Genomic DNA, 22,108 nt, shown 5'->3' with positions numbered 1-22,108 from the left:
TAAAGGACAGAAATGGTATGGACCTAACAGAAGCAGACGATATTAAGAAGAGGTGGCAAGAATATACAGAAGAATATACAAAAAAGATCTTCATGACCCAGATAGCCACGATGGTGTGATCACTCACCTAGAGCCAGACATCCTGGAATGAAAAGTCAAGTGGGCCTTAGGAAGCATCACTACAAAGCTAGTGGAGTTGATGGAATTCCAGTTGAGCTATTTCAAATCCTACAAGATGATGCTGTGAAAGTGCTGCACTGAGTATGTCAGCAAATTTGGAAAACTCAGCAGTAGCCACAGGACTGGAAAAGGTCAGTTTTCATTCCAATCCCAAAGAAAGGCAATGCCAAAGAATGCTCAAACTACCACACAATTGTACTCATCTCACATACTAGCAAAGTAATGCTGAAAATTCTCCAAGCCAGGCTTCAACAGTACGTGAACCATGAACTGCCAGATGTTCAAGGTGGATTTAGAAAAGTCAGAGGAACCAGAGATCAAATCGCAAACATCCATTGGATCATCAAAAAAGCAACAGAGTTCCAGAAAGACATCTATTTTTGCTTTATTGACTATGCCTAAGCCTTTGACTGTGTAGATCACAATCAACTGTAGAAAATTCTGAGAGATGGGAATACCAGACCACCTGACCTGCCTCCTGAGAACTGTATGCAGGTCAAGAAGCAAGTTAGAACTGGACATGGAACAACAGAGTGGTTCCAAATTGGGAAAGGAATACGTCAAGGCTGTATACGATACACCCTGCTTATTTAACTTATATGCAGAGTACATCATGAGAAATGCTGGACTGGATGAAGCACAAACTGGAATCAAGGTTGCTGGGAGAAATATCAACAACCTCACATATACAGACGACAACACCCTAATGGCAGAAAGCAAAGAACTAAAGAGACTCTTGATGAAAGTGGAAGAGGAGAGTGAAAAAGTTGGCTTAAAACTCAACATTCAGAAAACTAAGATCATGGCATCTGGTCCCGTCACTTCATGGGAAATAGATGGGGAAACAATGGAAAGAGAAAGGCTTTATATTTTGGGCTCCAAAATCACTGCAGATGGTGACTGCAGCCATGAAATTAAAAGACACTTGCTCCTTGGAAGGAAAGTTATGACCAACCTAGACAGCATATTAAAAAGCAGAGACATTACTTTGCCAACAAAGGTCTGTCTAGTCAAGGCTATGGTTTTCCAGTAGTCACGTATCGATGTAACAGTTGGACTATAAAGAAAGCTGACTGCTGAAGAATTGATGTTTTTGAACTGTAGTGTTGGAGAAGACTCTTGAGAGTCCCTTGGACAGCAAGATCCAATTAGTCCATCCTAAAGGAAATCAGTCCTGAATATTTATTTGAAGGACTGATGCTGAAGCTGAAACTCCAGTCCTTGGCCACGTGATGCAAAGAACTGACTCATTTGAAAAGACCCTGATGCTGGGAAAGTTTTATGGTGGGAAGAGAAGCGGATGACACAGGATGAGATGGTTGGATGGCATTACTGACTCAATGGACATGAGTTTGAGTAAACTCTGGGAGTTGGCAATGGACAGGGAGACCTGGCGTGCTACAGTCCATGGGGTCGCAAAGAGTCGACACAACTGAATGACTGAACTGAACTGAATTTGGAAACCACCGTACTTTTGAAGGAACAAGAAAAATTCCTACATTTCAGCCTTGACATCCTTAGATGTCTACCAAGAAAGAAGGATAGTAAGGCATAGCATATATTACAGGGTAGTGAAAACAATCATGGTGTACAGAGCCAGAGAACCCTGGGTTCAGATCCATCACGTCCTCTGTGGCTGTTTCATGCACAGAGCTGAAACGCTGCTTCAGAGTCCAAGAGCCATACTTATATATAACCCAAACAGCTCTGTATTAATGCTGAAGGGTAACTGGTTTATTATTTACAGTTAGCCGCTCATTATCTTGAAGACAATTCCTTAGATACAAACACATTCATTCTACATTCTCTTTAAACAGGCAAGAGATACACATTACTAAAGGGACTGAGAAACAGACTACAGTGGGGAGTAATTCTGAGGGAAAAATGATCTTTCTATAAGAAAACAAACCACATTCCTATAAAGTTAAGAATAAAAACCAGTAAGAAGCTTCCATTTTTTTTATTAAAAAAAATCAACTCATGTAAAATAATTCATCAAATCATAAACAGGTGTAGAAATAAAAAGTCAAATATCAGTTTTAAAAATATCTGACACACTATAATGTGTGTATATGGTCTCTTAAATAATTTAAGATTAGCTCCATATTAAACACTCAGCTTTTCTTACATTGTTGCAAACCCAAATATTGTTCTAACCATATAGTCATTAATGGTCTTTTTAACAATATAAAGATGGAACTCAAACAGAACTCCTCTTGGCAGTGCCATCTTAACTTCTGCTGCATCACCAAAAACAGTGGGTTTTCAAGAACTGGATCTTTCTAAGCCCATTTTTATTTCTAAAACTTCACTATTCAATTATATTCATTGTAGAAAAATGTGAAGAAATGGAAAAATAAAATTAAAAATTACCCAGTATCCCTCTTCCCAAATACAATAACAGAAGAGTGCATATATTTCTTTCTATTCTTTGTACATAACTATGTAGAATTTTAAAACAAAATTAGTACTGTAAAATGCTTACATATCCTCATTCCATATCTACAGCAACAATGTCTTTTGTACATTATGTGAAGCTATGATGTTCAGCTGGCTGCTTCACAATCTAAGAGCTTGACCATGATTTACCTTCATTTGTTAGATATTCAGATTGTTTTGAATATTTGCTATGATAACTATGTTATACATCCTTCTTTATTCATAATTATTTATATGTATCTCTGATAATTCCTTAAAGATAAATTCCTAGGAGTTTAACCAGCACAGAGTATTTTTTAAGCCTTTGATACATTTTACCAAACTGCCCTCCAGAAAGATTATACCAACTTACAGTCACACCAGTAAATAGTCTAAGAGCTTTTCTTCTTCAAATTCCTTGGCAGCATAGGAATATTACTGACTACCTTTATTGTTACAAATTTAATAGGGGAATGGTGAAAGGTGTCTTCTTTTTCTTTTCTGGAAGTGTAATTTGCTTTCCTTCAATTATTTGAAGCAGTCCAAGTCTCTGAGAAGGCATTTCTGATGAGTGCAATGCCTTATCACTTCTTCCTTGGGCAGCAAGGGCATGAAAGCTGCATGTCTTTTCTATGTTTTCTCAAGCAGGAATTCCCAAAAGGACTGGAATTTCAAAGTCTCCTGGTCTTCTGAGCAGCCATGCTATTTTAATGTCTTGGTAACAAAACAGAAAACTGGGCCATTTTCTGAAAGGAAGTAGGCACAGATTATGATTAATCAAAAACTGCTACAGGCAGGAATTCTCATGCTTGGGGGCCTGATAGTCACCTGGAGTGCTTATTACCACTTTGATTTTTATAGAGTGAGACTCATGGGATATATACTGATAAACTCTCCAGAAAATTCTCATGTTCACTGAAAGTTTAATAATCACTAACCACATATGGAGTTTTGAGCATAACTCTTTTTTAACTATTAGTTCCTCATTCTCCTTTCATGTAAAGTGAGGTTTAGAATGTTTATCTCAGAGGACTGTTCTGATTCTCACTTATCTCCACCCTTGCCCCTTTACATCCACTAGGACATATTTTATACACCAACCGCTAGCCTTTGTCTTATTCTGCTGAAAAATGTCATTGAAATTTTAATATGTGAGTATCTCCAAACAGACCAGGAGCTTCTCCATAACAGCATCTTACATATCTGTGTAAACCATAGCTTGACATATAGTTGGTGCTTGTTAAGTGATTCTGAAATGAATTAGTGAATTAATGATACACACTTCAGTGTTCAGAGAGCTGAAAATACTGCCTTGGAATAAGGGATTTTTAGTGTGGTATTCCTTATATGTTACAGAATGGAGGCCATGATTCCCAATTTTGTCTAGAGTAGCAATTCTTCATTTTCTCTCTTCTACACATATTAACCCTTTTAAAAAATGCCGTTTTACATACACTTTCAGAAGCTTCACAGAAGGAATAGAGAACACCAATCTACTATCCAAACATTTTTACTTAAAAATGAAGCTAAAATAATAAATTTATTCCTTGACAAATTATCTTTGAAAGTTCAAGGGACTATGGTCAAATTGGCTTAGTCAAATTCTGACCAAGGGTCAGAAACCTTAAAAAAACAAAAAACCAAACCCCAAACCTCACCCTCCCATCCTGCAGGTAACAGCCTCAGCAGTACCAAAAGTATGAATCACATTTCCTGCCAGTCAACAGTGTGTTTGTTTAGATATGCCAAAGTCATGCTGTTACACTCACTACCAGATGCAGCTGTTTCTGTTTAAAGTGATAGTCTCCAATTCCTAAACCTTATTTTCTGTTCCCCTTTTCTTCATCCATTTAAAAGAGCTGCCTATATTTCAATTATGATGAAGTAATTCATGAGGGAAGGGACCTATCATTAAAGAACATTTATCTCCTGAGCAGATAGGCTGAAACCAACAGATGTGTTTCCTGCTCCTTATGGATTTAAAATCTGGTAAGGAAGACAGATTACAAAATGCCAGTATTCCTGACTTTGCCAGTCCTCAAGGCTGAGAGACATTTTATTACACTGGTTTTCTGGAGCCTGCTTGTACCAGCTTGTAAAAACCCATTATGTATATCACTTCCCAGCTTACCAGTGGCTTCATGTTGATAGCTTGAAATGGGCTGTGCAAGAGCATTTATACCATGGCAGTCAGCAAACGACAAATCATGGCTCTTCCACGCCCAGCAGTTGGCAGTCCTTTACTACCACAGTACTGCCATCACACTGAAACAGTAGCTGTCATTCCAGGGCTCCTCGGCGGTTATTCAGGTTGAGAGGGCTTTTATCAACTTTTCAAATCCTCTCTCAACTCTAAGACCTAAGAGTAGAGATGTATCCTAGGAGACCTTTGGATATGCTGGCTACCCTCTTTGGATACTAGGTGAATGTAACATCTGATCAATTTCAGCCAACTCCTTATCTAAGGTGGTTAGTCAAGAGACGTAAGAGGTCCAGATAAAAACCATACATCTGAGCTCAGCCATCAGTTCAAATCATATTCTGGGAATTAATACGAGAGTTGAAAAGCTACCAATCTGCAACCCGCCACATGTTTATTACTGTCTTACAACATTAACTGTAAGTAGACAATCCCTGGCACCATTTTGGTATTGTATGCCAGTGTTCTGGCTTTAAAGGCTGCAGGACTTAGCATGGATCTGCCAAAGAGAAAACAGCCTTGTCTGCAGCATAATACAGAGCAAACATCACCAATCTTCTGACGTAAAATTTACGGATACACTGCAAAGCAGGACAGTGTCAAGAACCTGATAGATTAGATAATCAATCTCCTTCACCTCAACTTTTAGTGCTCTTGCGTTACCAGCCAGAATATCTCTCTCTTCCATTTATGGTTAGTATGCTAGTAAATGACATGAAAACATGTAGAGAACATCTAGTCTCGTATAAAATACATGAACAGATGGACCAAGGGTCCAATGCAAATTAGAGCAAAGGGCAGCTGAGAGTCTAGGAAGTGTCTGCTGGCAGATGGAGACGATACTTACCTTCATGTTATGGAGGGTTTCTGACCATTCCATGGATCCTATCTGAGGTATGGTAGTGAGAAGTAAGCTTTTGGCTTTATTGGCATTTTCTTTCAGGGTCTTTAAGACCCGGTCCACTGAAACCTAGAAAAAACAACAGCACAGGCTATTACCAGCAATTTAAAATTCCACTGCTTTTCACAGAACATTTTTTTCTGAGTTCCTACCTGATCTGTTGAAGTCAGTTTACTCCCCAAGAACTTGAACCCAAGTTCTGCACTTATTAGGGGAGAGGTCATAGAGAAATCCAATGACATCTCTGAAAAGCACAACTAGTTTTCAACATGGTGTCTGAGAAACCTTTTCAGTTGTATAATGTGTTGGCATGGCCTAGAAAGTTTGTGGCTCTTCTTATGTCCACAGAATGGATTCCAGTTTTAAAACTGTTGCTATACTGGACAAATCAGAAGATAAGAACATTTCCCTTTAGAGAAGCCTTTAATAAAAATAATGGAATCAAAGTATCACCATTTTTATAGTCCCAGTGAATTAATGGATGGGCTATTAACATCACAAAACCAGAAACCCAAACCAAACAAACAGTCTACTTTCATGAGTTTCCTTGTGGATTATGATGTCAGAATTAGATCAAATCTCTGGATCCTGCTGCCAATTTACAGAAAATATAGAACACTGCGAAATTGGATAAACCATCCTAAGGAGATGATTTCAGCAATTCAGACTGTGGGAAACTCCATAGGACAAATGACCTAGTTTCTTTTAAGAACACCTGGAAGCAAAAAATCACGCTACTTGAGATAGCTAGAAAATTGAACTTTGCCCGGATATATTAAGGAATTATTGTTGGAGTGTGATAACAGCAATGTGGTTATGTTAGATGTCTCCTAGAATGTTCACAGATAAGATCATGGATCAGCATGTAGATGAAACATGGTTGGCTTAAAATTGTTATGTTTATGACTGAAGTTGGATGTTGGATTCACAGAAGCTTACCCCACTGCTTCTGTGTATGACTGAAATTGCTTCCTAAGGAAGCTGAAGGAAGTTGAGTATAAGACAGATGACCAGAAAGCGTACTTGTCATGCTTAACTATGCTGAGAAGAAACCCAAGATTCAGGGGCACCATGATTATACCTTCCTATTCCTTCCTAGACCCCTCCCACAACATGGAGATGTGTTTACAACAAAATGATAAGCACCGTAGCAGAGAGGAGTGCCATCACCGTGGGAGGGATCACAGCAGAAGGAGGCGGCCAGCTGGGTGCCTGCCAGGTAGGAAACTCCAAATGCAGCATCGTGAAACAACCAGGAGATTTACCTTATATTTTACTCTTTTCCTCATACTTTGTGACTGCTATTTCTATATAGATTCTGACCTCCTTTACCTCTGTGTTTTTGCTGCTGCACTCCACCCAGAAAGTCCTTTCTGCTTTCTCACAATAAATTCTCACTTGGTCAACATCCAGCTTAAATCTCAAAAGATTTCTTTGGAAACTACATCCCTCCACCATTCCATCACACCTATCATCTGACTACGACCTTCTTAGAAGCCAGTACTATACTGTGCATGCTAAGTCACTTCAGTCGTGTCCAACTCTGTGCGACCCTATGGACTGTGGTCCACCAGGCTCCACTGTCCATGGGATTCTCCAGGCAAGAATACTGAAGTGGGCTGCCATGCCCTCCTCCAGGGGATATTCCTGACCGAGGAATCGAACCTGTGTCTCTTACATCTCCTGCAGTGGCAGGTGGGTTCTTTACCATCAGTGCCACCTGGGAAGCCCCAGCATTGTACTAGTGGCTCCGTATTTATCATGTTTAATCCTTCCAAGAATCCTAGAAGGTCAGAAATGTAATTAACACCCCCCACTCATGTGGAAGGGTTAAATAAGTCACCCAATATTACAAGTAAACAGAACAACGGGAATTTGAAGAAGGGGTTAGGCAACTCTAGAACCTTTTTCCGTGCCAGGCTGCACATCTGGTTTAAAGCACAATGACACACATAGCTGACTGAGATGATGCCATCTTTTCTATGCTTTCCTTGTGGCATTTACCATTATTTGCTTTCATGCCTTACCACTTACACAGAGCTTAGTTTTTCTGCTTTTAACTGAAGTAGCTCCAATTGACTGTTTTCCAAACCTCATGTGGCCTACTAAATGAAAGCACCATTAGCTCTGCAAAGGAGACAAATGTTATGAGACCACGCAGAAAGCCACAGGCAGGAAGCAGTCTGCTCTTGGGGAGTGGCAGAGGCTGGAGTCTCCTATTAATTGGAAGCAGCTTCTCAACATCATGAGGCCGAGCTGCCCCTGAGGTGACCAAAGCTGCCAAGTCAGAGACTACCTTGGGTCAGGATTTGCAAGTCTCTTAACTAACAAACATCCTCAAAGAATCTGTGTTCATCCATGACTTAAACTCCATACCCATGGATGGAGAGGCAGCTAGAATATCTTAGCCCATTTTACATGAAACTGGATGGTGAAACAAGCAGCTCTGAGATGGTGGTACGGTCCCCCTAGAGAAGATGTCCCCTCCCCTAGATGTGTCCAGAACAGCCACTGCCATACTCCTTCCTTCAAAATTTCCTGGCTGCAGTTTTGTCCTTTTCTCTTTTTAAAATGAGATAAATGACAACACAAGTGATCTGGTTTCTTCAAGTAAAATGCAAGGAATGAAAAGGGAGGAGAATATTAGATTAAAGACTTAAGAGGTTTATCATTCAAATACAAAGTGTGGATTATAAGGGATCCTGATTTGAACAGTTAAAAATTATGAGACAGGAGGGGAAAATGTGACAAGTCTGGACATTTGATTTTATTAAAGAATTAATATCACTCATTGTTTTGTACAACAGTGGTGGTGTGGTTTTAAAAAATTATTTTTAAAAGAGAGGTCTTTTAGGAAAATTTACTTCAAAATCATGAGGGTAGCGGGGAGAAAACTGAGTAGGGAAGAGGTACATTAATAGGTTTTCCCGCTACATAATAAATAGGAACATAAAGAACTTATAACCAAGAATCTTTATCTGTAATGCAAGGGCTGAGTCTCAGTGAGATTCCCAAAACACCTACATGTTTACAGTGTACTCTTCCCTGTTGATCCTTGCATAAGTGTCCTTTCATTCTCTATGAAGATTTTGTTCTTCCAATGGGAACTACAGAAAAAAAATCTGGTAACACCTAATGACAATGTATAAAAAGCTGACTTTAAAACTTTGTATAAAGGCACTTTTTGGAACTAATGTAATAGAAACAAAAAGTTAAGACACTCTGTCACTGGCTCTCATGGCACATGGAAACCCAGGCCGTACATGCATCAAAGAGAATTCCACCTACCGCTTCCTCATGCTCCTTCCAGCAATCATAATCTGTCGCCATGGCGATACTTGCATAGCAAATTCCTGCCTCCTTAGCAAGAACCACCTCTGGAACTGTGGTCATGTTGATAACATCCGCCCCCCAGGTTTGGAACATGATGCTTTCTGCCCGGGAGCTGAAACGAGGCCCCTCAATGGTGATCACTGTCCCTTTTGAGTGGCACCGGAGTCCTAGCTTCTTAGCAGTCTCTATGAGGACCTAGAACAGAAAGAACCAAACTCAAAACATACAAACAGAAGCTGAGCTTTATTTTTTCTTCCCTACTACTTTAAAAGATTCTTGCTATAAATACCTAGTACCTGCAGGCCCTCAAAGAGAACCTGGGTAATCACAGAAGGGAGTTTCCTAGCTCCCTATCTATTTACATAATGCTCTGTCCCACCCAACATCTAGCTCACAGCAATAAGAGCAAACAGTGGGCTTTTTCTTTATACCAGGCATTTTTTTACATGCTTTAATCTCACTTTTTAGCTGATTTAATAGATTATCATGGACTGTGAATGTGGGCTCGAGTCTGAGCTCTTAACTTTCAAAGCGACACAAGGCACCCTCCTCATCCACGTCTCAGAGATGTGCAGAGTAAAGTTTCCAAGCTCCTGAGAAACTCATTCTCATTGCTCTTCTATACAAAACCTGAGGGCTTTTGTGAAAGCTTTTTTGGGGTAGAAAGTGCTTTCATAATCTCTTTGCCTGCTGCCTCTCTAAAGACATACAATAAAAAACAGAATGGAGGCTATGCTGATTTCTTCTATCCGGAGATAAACTTATCTTGGCATCCTTTTAGAGACAAGGCTATATATGAGCTTAGAAACATTATTTAAAAGTTTGATCACTTTTCCTAGTGTCTAATAATGTATATCTAATCTAATTTCATTTTTCTCTTACTCTGTGCTTAAACATTCCTGTTTAATTGAAAAAAAGTTAGTCCTTTAAACTTAACTGTTAAAGTACTGACAAGAATTCACTTTCCTATGCCCTAGTTTTTTCATCAGTGATATGGGAGTAATAATATAACTCAGAGATACGAGCTAAGGAATACACTTCCACTTCTCTGGTGGCTCAGATAGTAAACAATCTGCCTGCAATGCAGGAGAAGCAGGTTCAATCCCTGGCTTGGGAAGATCCCCTGGAGAAGGAAATGGCGACCCACTCCAGTATTCTTGCCTGAAGAATCCCAGGGACGGAGGAGCCTGGTGGGCTATAGTCATTGGGACTGCAAAGAGCTGGACACGACTGGGCAACACTTTCAAGGAATAAACGGCAAGGAGTGCCCAATACAATATATAAATGCTTAACTGGTCTTCTGATTTTTTTTTTTAATTAATCATTTTGGCTGCACTGGGTCTGGACTTCTCTAAATGCAGCGCCTGGGCTTCTCGTCCAGGTGGGTTCTCTTGTTACGGCACACAGGCTCTAGGACGTGCAGGCCTCAGCAGTCGCAGCTCACCGGCTCTAGAGCGCAGACTCTCTCATTGTGGCGCAGAGCCTTAGTTGCACCGTGACACGTGGAATCCTCCCAGACCAGGGATCGAACCCATGTTCCCTGCATTGGCAGGTGGATTATTCACCTCTGGACCACCATGGAAGTCCTCTTCAAATTATTAACACTGGCAGCTTCTACACATTTCCCAAGTAATTGGTCAAAGTTCCTAGGATACTATATACAAAACGGAGTGACTCAAAGTCAATAGAAGGCTCCAATCTAGGCCAAAGTCTTGCCTGCACATGTCTGAACCACACAAGCAAATTAACCTATTTCCTTAAAAATAACATTGTGCTATGGCAATAGAAGAATTTTAGTAAGACCTTGGCAACTAAATTTAGAACCATGACAAGCGCTAGCCAATGACTAGTTGATGCTCCATCATGTTTATTTCTCCTGTACATGCTGAAAATAAGACTGTGCTAAATCAAAACTGTTTCCTAAGGAGCACAGGTTATAAATAATAAGCCTTATTAAATCACTCCTTCCCCTGCTGTCCCCACCCCCTTTCAAAATTAAGGTATAACCAGCCCAGTCCTGTCTTCATTAAATGTCTTTTAAAAGTCCCAAATAACTGAGCTATATGTCTTGGCCAAACTTCAGAGTGCTTCTAAAGATGTGTGAAGGAAGATGACAGTTCTCGCAAGCCAGTGCCATATGGCATGTAAGTCTTCACCATCACCCTGGGGTGGGTGCCACGCTGGGGAGGAGAAGTGGAGGCTTATGGGCATGGCCCAGCCAGTGTTAGACCCTGAGGGCTTGCCACCCGAAGCAGCGCTTTGCACAAACAGGTAATGCCATTGTAAGGTGCCAGAAATGCAACTCCAGCCTGAGAGGTCTTTTTAATGTGTCAGGACTTTTTGAAGAAATATGTTTCAGATTACTTTTTGACTAGAAGTGACACTGTTTTCTGAATAGGTAATACTCGTACATGGTACAAAATGTAAACAGCACAAAGGTTCTTATTTCACAAGTATTTCTTCTGCCTGTGTATGAGGGATTCAGTTTCCCCGTGGGAAATCACTGTTTCTAGTTTTCGGTCCGCTTTCCAGAAACACTATTCACATATAAATAATTTCATATTTATCTCTTTTATATACACATGTGTGAGCGCTCAGATGCTCAGTCATGTCTGACTCTTTGCGACCCTATGAACTGTAGCCTGCCAGGCTCCTTTGTCCATGAGGTTTCCCAGGCAAGAATACTGGATTGGGTTGCCATTTCCTCCTCCAGGGGATCTTCCTGACCCAGGGATTGAACCCATGTCTCCTGCATTGCAGGTGGAATCTTTACCGCTGAGACACCAGGGAAGCCCCTTATATATACACACACACATATTTAACACAAATAAGATACAGTACAACCATTATGCACCTTGCTTGCCACTGGACAGTTCATCTTGATAATCTGTCGTCAGTACACAAAAGATCACAAGGATACTGAAAGTTTAAGTGATAATTACCAAAGGGCAACACCATCTACTCTTTACATTTTTTGACAGTATTTTTAAAATCCCTTTTAGGGTATATAAGAATAAAATAATATTGTGAAGGCCTCTCCCCGCCTCCCCATTTTCTGAAACTGCCTTCCCTAGCACTCTTAATCTTTATGGGTCCTTAGCTTGGCTAGACTAATAATAGCTGAATTAATTCAGTCTCAAAGAAGGCCAAACTGTATTTATTCCTGGATACTATCACTCAGCCACCACATTTACAAGTACTCTGAATACCTCATCAGCACTTCCCTTACACACCTCTACTCCTAGTACCCAAATCTCTGGGGCAATACCTCAGATTTACTATTAACATGCATATTCTCTCCCTAGTCTATTTCTTCCAAGCTTCTCCCAATCTGAAGTGGACAAAAATGTTATTATACACTTCTAACTTCTCTTGGAGAGCACATTTATTTTGCAGAGATCTGTGTTTCAGAGGTTAAGGCCAACATCATTCTGATATATTCTGCTGATAACTACCCAGGAACATATATAGTTAATCCTTGAACAACACAGGTTTGAACTGTGTGGTCTACTCTTACATGGAGTTTTTTCACAATAGATTCATGCTACAATGCTGTTCACTCTGTGGGTTGGCTGAATCCTTGGATGCAGAACCGCCAGATATGGAGGGCCAACTGTAAATTTATACTCAGATTTTCAACTGGATGATGGGTCAGTGCCTCTAACCACGCCGAATGTTGTTTAAGGCTCAAATGTATATCTAAACGCCTACATAAAAATATGCTTTCACAGAAGTCACAAAGAATAAACATGCAGTGATATACCTGAAATAGCTCCCTTCAAAGCCTGGCTTCGGACTCTAGATTTCTGAGGCCAGAGTGCGGTTATTTAAAGCACTCTAGCTTTGCCTGTAAAGAAGCTAGTTTTACACGATTATGCAAGGCTGAACATAAATCTGTTTCACATCAGGTGTTAAAATTATCTGAATGAGTAACATGTTTAGTTATTTGTATTGTCTAAGTAAGATTTTACTGGGCAGCCTCCTTCTGACAGTACTTCTGACCTACTAGGTTGCATTTGACTTTCAAATTTTGGGGTTATAAGAAAAGTACCATGGATGGACTTGTGAATTGTGGTAGCCATTTTTATTCTCTGAAAGCTAAGGCTAGGATTTCTTGTTTTATACCACCACTGGCTTTTGTAAGGGTTACCTCTACAATCCTGAGATCTTACTATAATCCTGGAGAGGAGAGGAGGCTGGATAGGAAAAGTCAAACTCAGCTCAAAGGCAAATGATACCAATCTGACTATTTAGATTATTAATAATTTAATTTATAAAAGCAGTTACCAGTCACTAGATGTCTTATAATTGACAGGCATCACTCAAAGCACTTTATTTAAGTAAGTTACTCTTTTATCTTTCACAGTCCTGTGAAGTATCAATATGTTATCATTACTTTATTTTATAAATAAGGAAACCAGAGTCCAAGGTTCTGATCCAGAAACAAGCAACAATAAGTTGAAGAATAAAGACCTGATCTAAAGAAATCTGGTTCCAGAGTGTATACTCCATATTATGCTGTCTAAATTATTTTAAAAGGCATCCAGGTATCCTGACACTAAAATCAACTTACTGAAAAAAAAAAAAGGTTGCAAATTTGAGCAATTCAGCTTATAAATGACTGAGACAGTGGGATCATTAACAAAGGTACACGACTCTTCCTAAAACCTTACATAAGCATCAAACTAGAGAGGGGAAGAGAGACCACATGCTTGGCCAACTAATCCGTCTGTAGATGCCACCCCAAGCCCTCATGGTTTACTCTGGCACACCTTCCAGGAAGATTACGAACCTCTCTTGTTTTAGGGCAGAATGGCTCAGCCATTGGAATATGGCACACTCCTCTGGCACAGGAATGATTTCCATCATAGAAGGTCTGAAGCCTTCTGGTAGTCCTACAAAATAAAGTTAAAAAGTTATTTTTTAAAAAGTTACCTCTCCACCCTTTAGAGCTGGTAACCAGTTATATCTAGGTCAGGATCTTGGTCCTCACTCTAGAATCAGTAGTTCTGGATAAGCTGAAAGAAACTGTTTAAAAAGAGAGCGAGCTTCTTGATAGTCCCTGGTTTTTCTGGCTCTGGGTTGGTAGTAACCTGCCTCCCAACAGGAGTTGAAGTGTCTGTGGTCTGCTGACCGTGACAGGCTAACCACACTGCACAGTAGGAGAAAGTCAACTGTGGGCTCAGCAGGCCAGGTGAAACACTCAAGAAGTCAACTATGAACACCTTCCGTCATCTCAATATAGAGGATCGTACAGTGAACCCCTTATATATATTTAGATTCAAAAATTTCCTAAATTTCATCAAACCTACTTCATGTATTGCAAATCCCAGACTTTGTCACTTTATCCCTACTTCAGAGAGACTAAAATACATGGATTATTTTCCATGGCAATGTCATTATCACACTTGATAAAAATGACAATTCCTAAGTATTATCTAATGTATTATAGACCATCTGCCAATTTCCCTCGTGTCCTCCTCAAAAAATAAAGTCTTTTTTTTTTTTTTAAACTGTGGTTTGGTTAGTTTCATATTCCAAACAAGGTCCAAGGACCAAATTTTGCACTTGACTGCCTTGTCACTAAATTGAGAGTAACTCCTGCCCTCCACCCTCAACCTTATTTTTTCATGCCTTTGATCCATTGAAGAAAGCAGCCATTCATCCGGCTCTGCATTTCGAAGCATGTCTCTGCTGTCTTGCTTAAACTTGTGCGTCTGCCTGCCAGAATTAATTCTAAAGTCTCATTAAAGTTCTAAAGTTAACTTTCTGATAAAACATTTTTGAGTCCATAAGAGAGTCCAAAATTAACCCAGTGCAAGTCACCCAGCAACTTCTCTCTCAAAGTTTTCAGAATAAAGCACTTTTTATATCCATTGCACTGTTCTAAACTTGAACTCATGAGTAATATAGGAAAGAGAGAGCCCTCATTTTCCTAGAGAGGGGAGAGCAGGGTAGCAACAGGGCATGGGAAAACCAACAGCTGAAGGTACATCGCTTCATTTCTACTTCTACTGGGAGGGCAGAGAACAGCATGGAGAAACATTCTGGTTCAGTTTACACAGCTGGCATGTCTACCTCTCAAAGTTCACCTGTCACTTCCTCCCCATCACACATTAAACAGTGATACCAGCTGGCATCAAAGCCACCTCTCTCAGAGATTAGGCCTCAGAGCTTGGGAGGAATGAAATCAAAGTCCATGCTCCTCTCAACCCCCTTATCACGCGAATCTTAAGAGAAAGGCTAAATTAACCCCAAGCAATTCCAGATGGGGTTGAAGAACAGGTCAAATGACTCTTCCAGCCTATATACACAGAGGCTGTTTTCTTTTTGTAAAACTGACCAATAAAATGGTGCCACATATTCCAGCTTTGACTTGGTTTCAGCCTTCAGTGAAGCAAATATTAGCAATAATCCTATTTACAACCATGACTAAGTGTAAAAACAGGGCCACAGAACCCTTCAGGAGCTATGTCCCAGTAGACATCTATGCAGTAACACCCCATCTTATTTATTCTGTCCCCCTCTCTCCCCGTCCCTTCTTCGCCTAATTACTCCTCTCTCTGTTCTGAACATTTACCTTAAGACATCATTAGTGGGCTTCCTAGATGGCTCAGTGGTGAAGAATCTTTTTGCCAGTGCAGGAGATGCACAAGATGCAGGTTTGATCCCTGGCTTGGCAAGATCCCCTGGAGAAGGAAATGGCAACCCACTCCAGAGTACTTGCCTGGGAAATACCATGGACAGAGGAGCCTGGCAGGCTACAGTCCATGGGGTCGCAAACGAGTCAGACCTGACTTGGTGACTAAGCAACGATTATGTATTATTCTTCAGCTCAGTTCAGTTCAGTCGCTCAGTCGTGTCCGACTGTTTGCAACCCCATGACCGCAGAACGCCAGGCCTCCCTGTCCATCACCAACTCCCAGAGTCCACCCAAACCCATGTCCATCGAGTCGGTGATGCCATCCAACCATCTCAACCTCTGTCATCCCCTTCTCCTCCTGCCCTTAATCTTTCCCAGCATCAGGGTCTTTTCAAATGAGTCAGCTCTTCACATCAGGGTCTTTTCCAGTGAGTCAACTCTTCGCATCAGGTGGCCAAAGTATTGGAGTTTCAACATCAGTCCTTCCAATGAACATCCCAGGACTGATCTCCTTTAGGATGGACTGGTTGGATCTCTTTGCAGTCCAAGGGACTCTCAAGAGTCTTCTCCAACACCACAGTTCAAAAGCATCAATTCTTTGGCTCTCAGCTTTCCTTATAGTCCAACTCTCACATCCTTACATGACAATGGAAACAACCATAGCCTTGACTAGACAGACCTTTGCTGGCAAAGTAATGTCTCTGCTTTTTAATATGCTGTCTAGGTTGGTCATAACTTTCCTTCCAAGGAGTAATTCTTTATGTTATGCCATAAACACGTGATGTTAACTGCCTACAGTTTAACATTTTACATTTTTCTCTTTAAACAAAGCTCCCCAACTTCCACCTCTACGGTTTATAGTAAAACCACCATATCTTTTTGATTCTTCATTTTCCAGTTATAAAATGTATTGTTCATTACCCATTTGTAAGAGTGCTATGAGGATTAAGTCAGCCCTGAGGCCCAGCTACCCCACAGCAGCTCAGGACTGAGGTCTGAGCTGGAGGCTGAATCAGGAGTCAGCACCAAGGAGAAGCTGTAGTTGGCCCTCAGAACACCCAGCCTTGCAGGAGGGGTAGCCCCAAGGAAGACCTGGGGACTTTAATACCCATATGTCTAATAGTTTCAGGGTTATACTGTTAAGATTCCAGGAAGGAAAATGCTGATTAGAAACATCTCTTCATGCAGCCTGCCCACCTAATCACGGTGTTCTGCGCAACTCAGATAGCAATACATTCAAATAATGATCTGAATTTAAATCACTGTGAATATTCCGATACCGCATAAAATGAGGCATGATTATGCTGAGTGAAATTCAGATCAAGAACAATGAGGTATGCAACCACAAGTGAAGGTACTGAAGGACGCACCCAAGGGAAATTCTAAAATGAAAATACATGTAATTTTAAGATCTCCTATCCTCCCCCTGAGAACATTAAATAGAAGTCAGAGGTTCTACAAGTCTGCAAGAAGCAAGGGACATCCCACAGTGGGGACTGTTACCTGATTGAGCCTGTGTTGACAGGGACTCGCCTGCCTGTTCACTCCTAATTTCTAGTCAAAAAAGAAAAGCTCTTCTGTAGACAGAATAGTGGCTCATCCTCAGTTTTGTACACGGATTTCAATCTTGTTACTGATTTTTCATGTGTCCTTGAGAAAATTACTTAACCTCTGTGAGTTCTTTCTTCATAACGTATTAACAACATACACTTACACCCTTGTTTAAATATGTTTAAATATATTGAAATATTGTTTAAATATGAAAACAGAGTCACAGAAATCTCTAGTAGCGACATCCCAACAGGCAGATGCAATAAGTCCTCCATTTTTTTTATGTCAAATGTGTGAGTTTGGGGATAAACAATAGTTGTTACAAAGCACTACTACTATTGCCCTGAGGATCAGTGAGGGAACAAAGCGTCCAGCACACAGACTCACACAAGTCACGTTACAGATGGATGCAGGCGCAGCAGACGCAAGCATATGGAGCCCGTCAATGGAAGACACCTGCAGATTTCTCTAGATCTGGAGCGGTGCCCAAGTGAGCATCTTTTCCTGATAAACAGGGGCCTTAATGGGATATCTTTTTCCTTCCATTAAGAGCTAGAACTGAAATACATTGCTGGGCCATAGGAAAAAAATTGGCCTTAGACAACGTCAGACTGGCTGGATCCGTGGGGAAGCAGTATTCTAGACTGTGGGCGAGAAGAACAGGAAGGATCACCCAGTTGCTAGAAGCAAACTAGACCAAGGATGACAGTTTGGGGGCAGTGGCTCCATCCTACCAACCTGTGAAAGTGGCATGTGGTAGCAAGCAGAATAATGCCTCCCACCATATCCCCAAATGCTCATACCCCAATACCCAGAACATAGGTTGTCTTCCATTGTAGACGGAAGGGGGCCAGGAGCCAAGAATGCAGGTGACAAAAAACGAGGAAAGGGATTCTCCTGAGCTTCCAGAGAGGAATTCAGCCCTTGATTTCAGCCCACTGAGACCCATGTTATACTCCTACCCTGCAGAATTAACTAATAATGTTGTGTTGTTTAAGCCACTGCATTTGTGGAAATTTGTTCCAGCAGCAAAAGGAAGCTAATACATGTGCTGATATGATTTAACCTGGTTAACACAGTGTAATTTCTCTGGTAGTAAAGATCTGATGCCAAAGGTCTGCCTCCAACTCTTGCTTCAACTGGTGAACCCTCCTAGCGGGGCTAAGGGACTGCTAATTCTCACTCCCAACCGCACCATCATCCTGGGACACCCACTGGAAATACACTTCAGGGACTGCCCAACTGGCTGGCTTTACTACTCCCTGGCTAGCTGTGTGCCTGCAGGAAAGTCACCCTGACCTCTGTCTACCTCAGTCACTTATCAGTCTTCTCATATTTAAAACGGGGACATGAAGGGGAAATACGGTCAGTGTGAAGACAGAGCACACGAAGCAAGTGCTCAGCCCAAGTCCTCACTGCCGGTCGGAATCTGCTTCTGCACTTCTCGTCTGCCAACCTCTGAGGGTGGCTTGTACGTGGGCCTCATGTAAAGGATACCCTCCAAAAAGAGATATGTGATAAGAAAAGTTAGGAAGCAAACAACAAACTGCCATGGAAGAGTGAAGGAGACAAAATTATGGTGTGTGTTGGCAAGGGAAATGAGTTCAAGGCCATCGAGGAGAGAACACCGGGCACTTTCAGACACAGCAGGGAACAAAACGCAGAGAAAGAATGACTGGTAGGTTCTTTCAGGATCAAGACCCTTGAATCTGCACACAAAGATTGCTCTCTGTTAATAGTTTTCCTTTGAAGAAATGCTGAGTTGCAGACAAGTTGAGAGAAAACACTTGTCCCACAGCAGAAACACCTGTCACATACCTGCACACTTCCAAGGTAGTTCTGGAGCACAGGACCTGTCCATAAGCCTCAGCACACAGGGATACCAGGCAGTTAATTTACCAGCAAAGCGGTGCCAAGGGCTCCTTATGAGGAGCTTGGGTTCAGGGAAATGATTCCACCCACATCTCTTAAGGTCTATCCAAACAGTCTATCTCAGGAGAACCCCTAATTGAAAAACGCATCCTTTGGTGTAGTTATTCGTAAGACTACAAATTGCAAAAGGGGGAAGGCTGGTTGGAAAGGCATGCATATTAAAACTTTAGTTATGTGACAGATTACCTTTTATGATTCTAACCATCTCTACCAGTAACACATATATGTATGTTAATACCCAGGACCTAACAGCATTCCCTCATAGATAGGAAGAACTCAGTATTCCACCACCCCCTTCATAAATATCCAGAAATAACTTCATGTTCCAAAGACCAGAGATGACCAGATAATAAACATTAATCCTTCACTGGGGAAAGGAATATGAGCAGGGATGCGAAGTACAAAAGCAGTGAAGAAACCACCACAAAGGGATGGGACACTTTTAAGTTTACGTCAAAGATCATTACCATCAGTGACAAAAGGAACGAGGAAAAATTACATCAAATTACAGTAACAGATTTCAGGGCAAGCCCTCCCAGAGGCAGCAGATGTTTGGGCTTGGCTTCCAGCTCTCTTGGTGACTGTGTCTTTCTTTCTATTTCCAGGGAGTAGTACGGAAACCAGGGAGTCAAGCTGAGAGAAGCAAAAATGTTAAGAAACTTAATAATCCAGATGAGGGCAGTGGTGATGGACAACAGGGTGGATTCAGGGCACATATGGGCACGACTTGGAGACCAGCTGGATACAGGGGTGACAGATCCTCAGCAATGACCACATGGTGGACGGCAGTGCCGTGGTATCACCAACGTAGCAACTTACCAAGTGGAGAGGAGGGAGCTCGGGATGGGGGGAGGTGTGGGTTAGAAGACTACCAAGGGGGATAATTCAGTCTTTTTAAAAACAGCTTTTTATTGGAATATAGTTGCTTTACCATGTTGTATTAGTTTCTGCTGTACAGCGAAGTGCGGAGTTATACATCAGTTCAGTTCAGTTCAGTTGAGTCGCTCAGTCGTGTCCGACTCTTTGCGGACATACACCCCCTCTTTTTTGGACTTCCTCCCCATTTAGGTTGCCACAGAGGACTGGATTAAGAGCTACCAGCACTGTACAGCAGGTTCTCATTAGTTACCTGGTTTATGCAGAGTAGTGGATTTATGTTAATCCCAACTTCCCAGTTCATCCCACTTCTCCTTTCCCACCTTAGTGTCCATACCTTTTTTCTCTGTGTCTCTATTTCTGCTTTGCAAATAGGTTCATCTATACCATATTTCTAGAGTTCATATATGTACTAACATACAATATTATACACTTGATCTGATAACATATACTTGAATTACAAAGTGTGAGATGTCTTTGGGACCTTGTCCTGTATCTGGGAGCCAAGGGGGATCTCAAGGGGGAGGACAGATCTGGGAAGTCCACAGATCAGGAGTGGCTGTCAGTCTTTGGAGATGAACCCAAATTCAGATCCCATAGGTCCCACTTATTAGCAAATGACCAGTATTTCTAAGCTTAAGTAACATCAATTTAAACTGATCCTTATATGTGGTGGTGGTTTAATCACTAAGCCGTGTCTGACTCTTGCAACCCCATGGACTGTAGCGCACCAGGCTCCTCTGTCCATGGGATTTTCCAGGCAAGAATACTGGAGTGGAGTGCCATTTCCTTCTCCAGGGGATCTTCCCGACCCAGGAATCGAACCCAGGTCTCCTGCATTGCAGGGAGATTCTTTACCAACTGAGCTATAAACAGGGTTAATTGATTTGTGGCACTTGGTGGGAACTCAAACACTGGGAGCTTATTAGCATTTTTAAATAAGAGTAAGGACAGAAGGTGAGAAGGTAGGTTGCAGAACAAGGAAAAGAGTTAACCTCACCCAGGGAATAAAGGCCCCCACTTCAAGGACAATATCATGATGACAAACAGGGATGCAAGTAACTGGTGAAAGGGAGGGTGAAGGAAGATGACGTGTTTGTGCCTAATAACATCTGTTTTCTTGTAAAGAGGCAACCGTTTCAACCAAGAGTGAAGGATATGAGCAGGAAGCTGTGAGAGAACAGAAAGGTTTTAAAATAACTGCTGACAGGAACGGGAGAAAGAGCTCGCTGAGCAAGGTTTCCCGTATAATTCTTTATCATAAACCTCCATTTCTCTTGGTAAGAACCCACCCCCTGCCCAAGAGGCGGAAGGACTAATGAACTGACATTAGTACACATCTCAGCCTCCCCAGGCTGACCTCCCAAGGGTGGCAAAGAAGAACTTTGCACTGAGACACGGTGGGGGAAGCCCAAGGCAGGGCTGTGTCTTTGGGAGAGGGAAATAAACTGACATAATCCCTTACCACTCTTACAGCGGGACTTTCCTGATGAGTAAGCCTGCATCACCAGCCAACGCTTATCCCAACCCCCAACCTCTCCCGACTCTAGCGAGAAAAGAAAAGAATTCTGTTAGGAGGGTGGACATCAGAACTCTTAGGAATCAATCCAGCACCCTCACTTAGCAGATGAGGACACTAAGTGACACAGGAATCTGGGGGCAGAGCCAGGAAACAATTTTGGATGTCCTCACTTCCAAGCCAGGACTTCTACTGCATTCTTTTAATAGAATCTAACCGGGGGCCAGAGGCCAGTGTATTAACAGCATTTTGCAAAAAACACCTGGCATTAGGAATTACTTCCTGCTTTTTTTTTAATCTTAATTTTTTGGTCATACTTTTCTCATTATTAAAAAAACAAACAAAAACACCCCTTAAGAGGCCACTATTAAAAAGAAAGAATCTTATTCTTACCCTTATGGATGTTACCCAGCCTCACCTTGAGATATTTCTGGTAGAAACAGAAGCAATTTAAGAGATCCAACTAGTTTGCATTTTTTTTAAAACCTAACATAATGTGGGCATCTTTCCAAACACTCTGCAGATCCAATTGTTCCTTTAATAAATGTGTAAGTT

At 41.4% G+C, this 22,108-nt stretch overlaps 1 protein-coding gene across 1 annotated transcript in view; it reads right to left on the bottom strand.

Moving 5' to 3' along the window:
* Positions 1 to 2,124: 2,124 nt before the first annotated feature.
* Positions 2,125 to 22,108, bottom strand: part of MTAP (methylthioadenosine phosphorylase) — a 42,583-nt gene continuing 22,599 nt past the window's right edge. The window contains exons 5-8 of the mRNA XM_069576681.1: positions 13,825 to 13,927; positions 8,988 to 9,227; positions 5,646 to 5,768; positions 2,125 to 3,344 (exon numbers count right to left, since the gene is read on the bottom strand). Of these exons, the coding sequence (XP_069432782.1) occupies positions 3,306 to 3,344; positions 5,646 to 5,768; positions 8,988 to 9,227; positions 13,825 to 13,927 (505 nt within the window). The 3' untranslated portion in view covers positions 2,125 to 3,305. The remainder of the gene's footprint in view (positions 3,345 to 5,645; positions 5,769 to 8,987; positions 9,228 to 13,824; positions 13,928 to 22,108) is intronic.

This window comes from Ovis canadensis, chromosome 2, assembly GCF_042477335.2.
Source record: "Ovis canadensis isolate MfBH-ARS-UI-01 breed Bighorn chromosome 2, ARS-UI_OviCan_v2, whole genome shotgun sequence".
Lineage (NCBI taxonomy): Eukaryota > Metazoa > Chordata > Mammalia > Artiodactyla > Bovidae > Ovis > Ovis canadensis.
The sequence above is the reverse complement of the archived record's forward strand: the minus strand, read 5'-3'. Positions and strand labels throughout refer to the sequence as shown.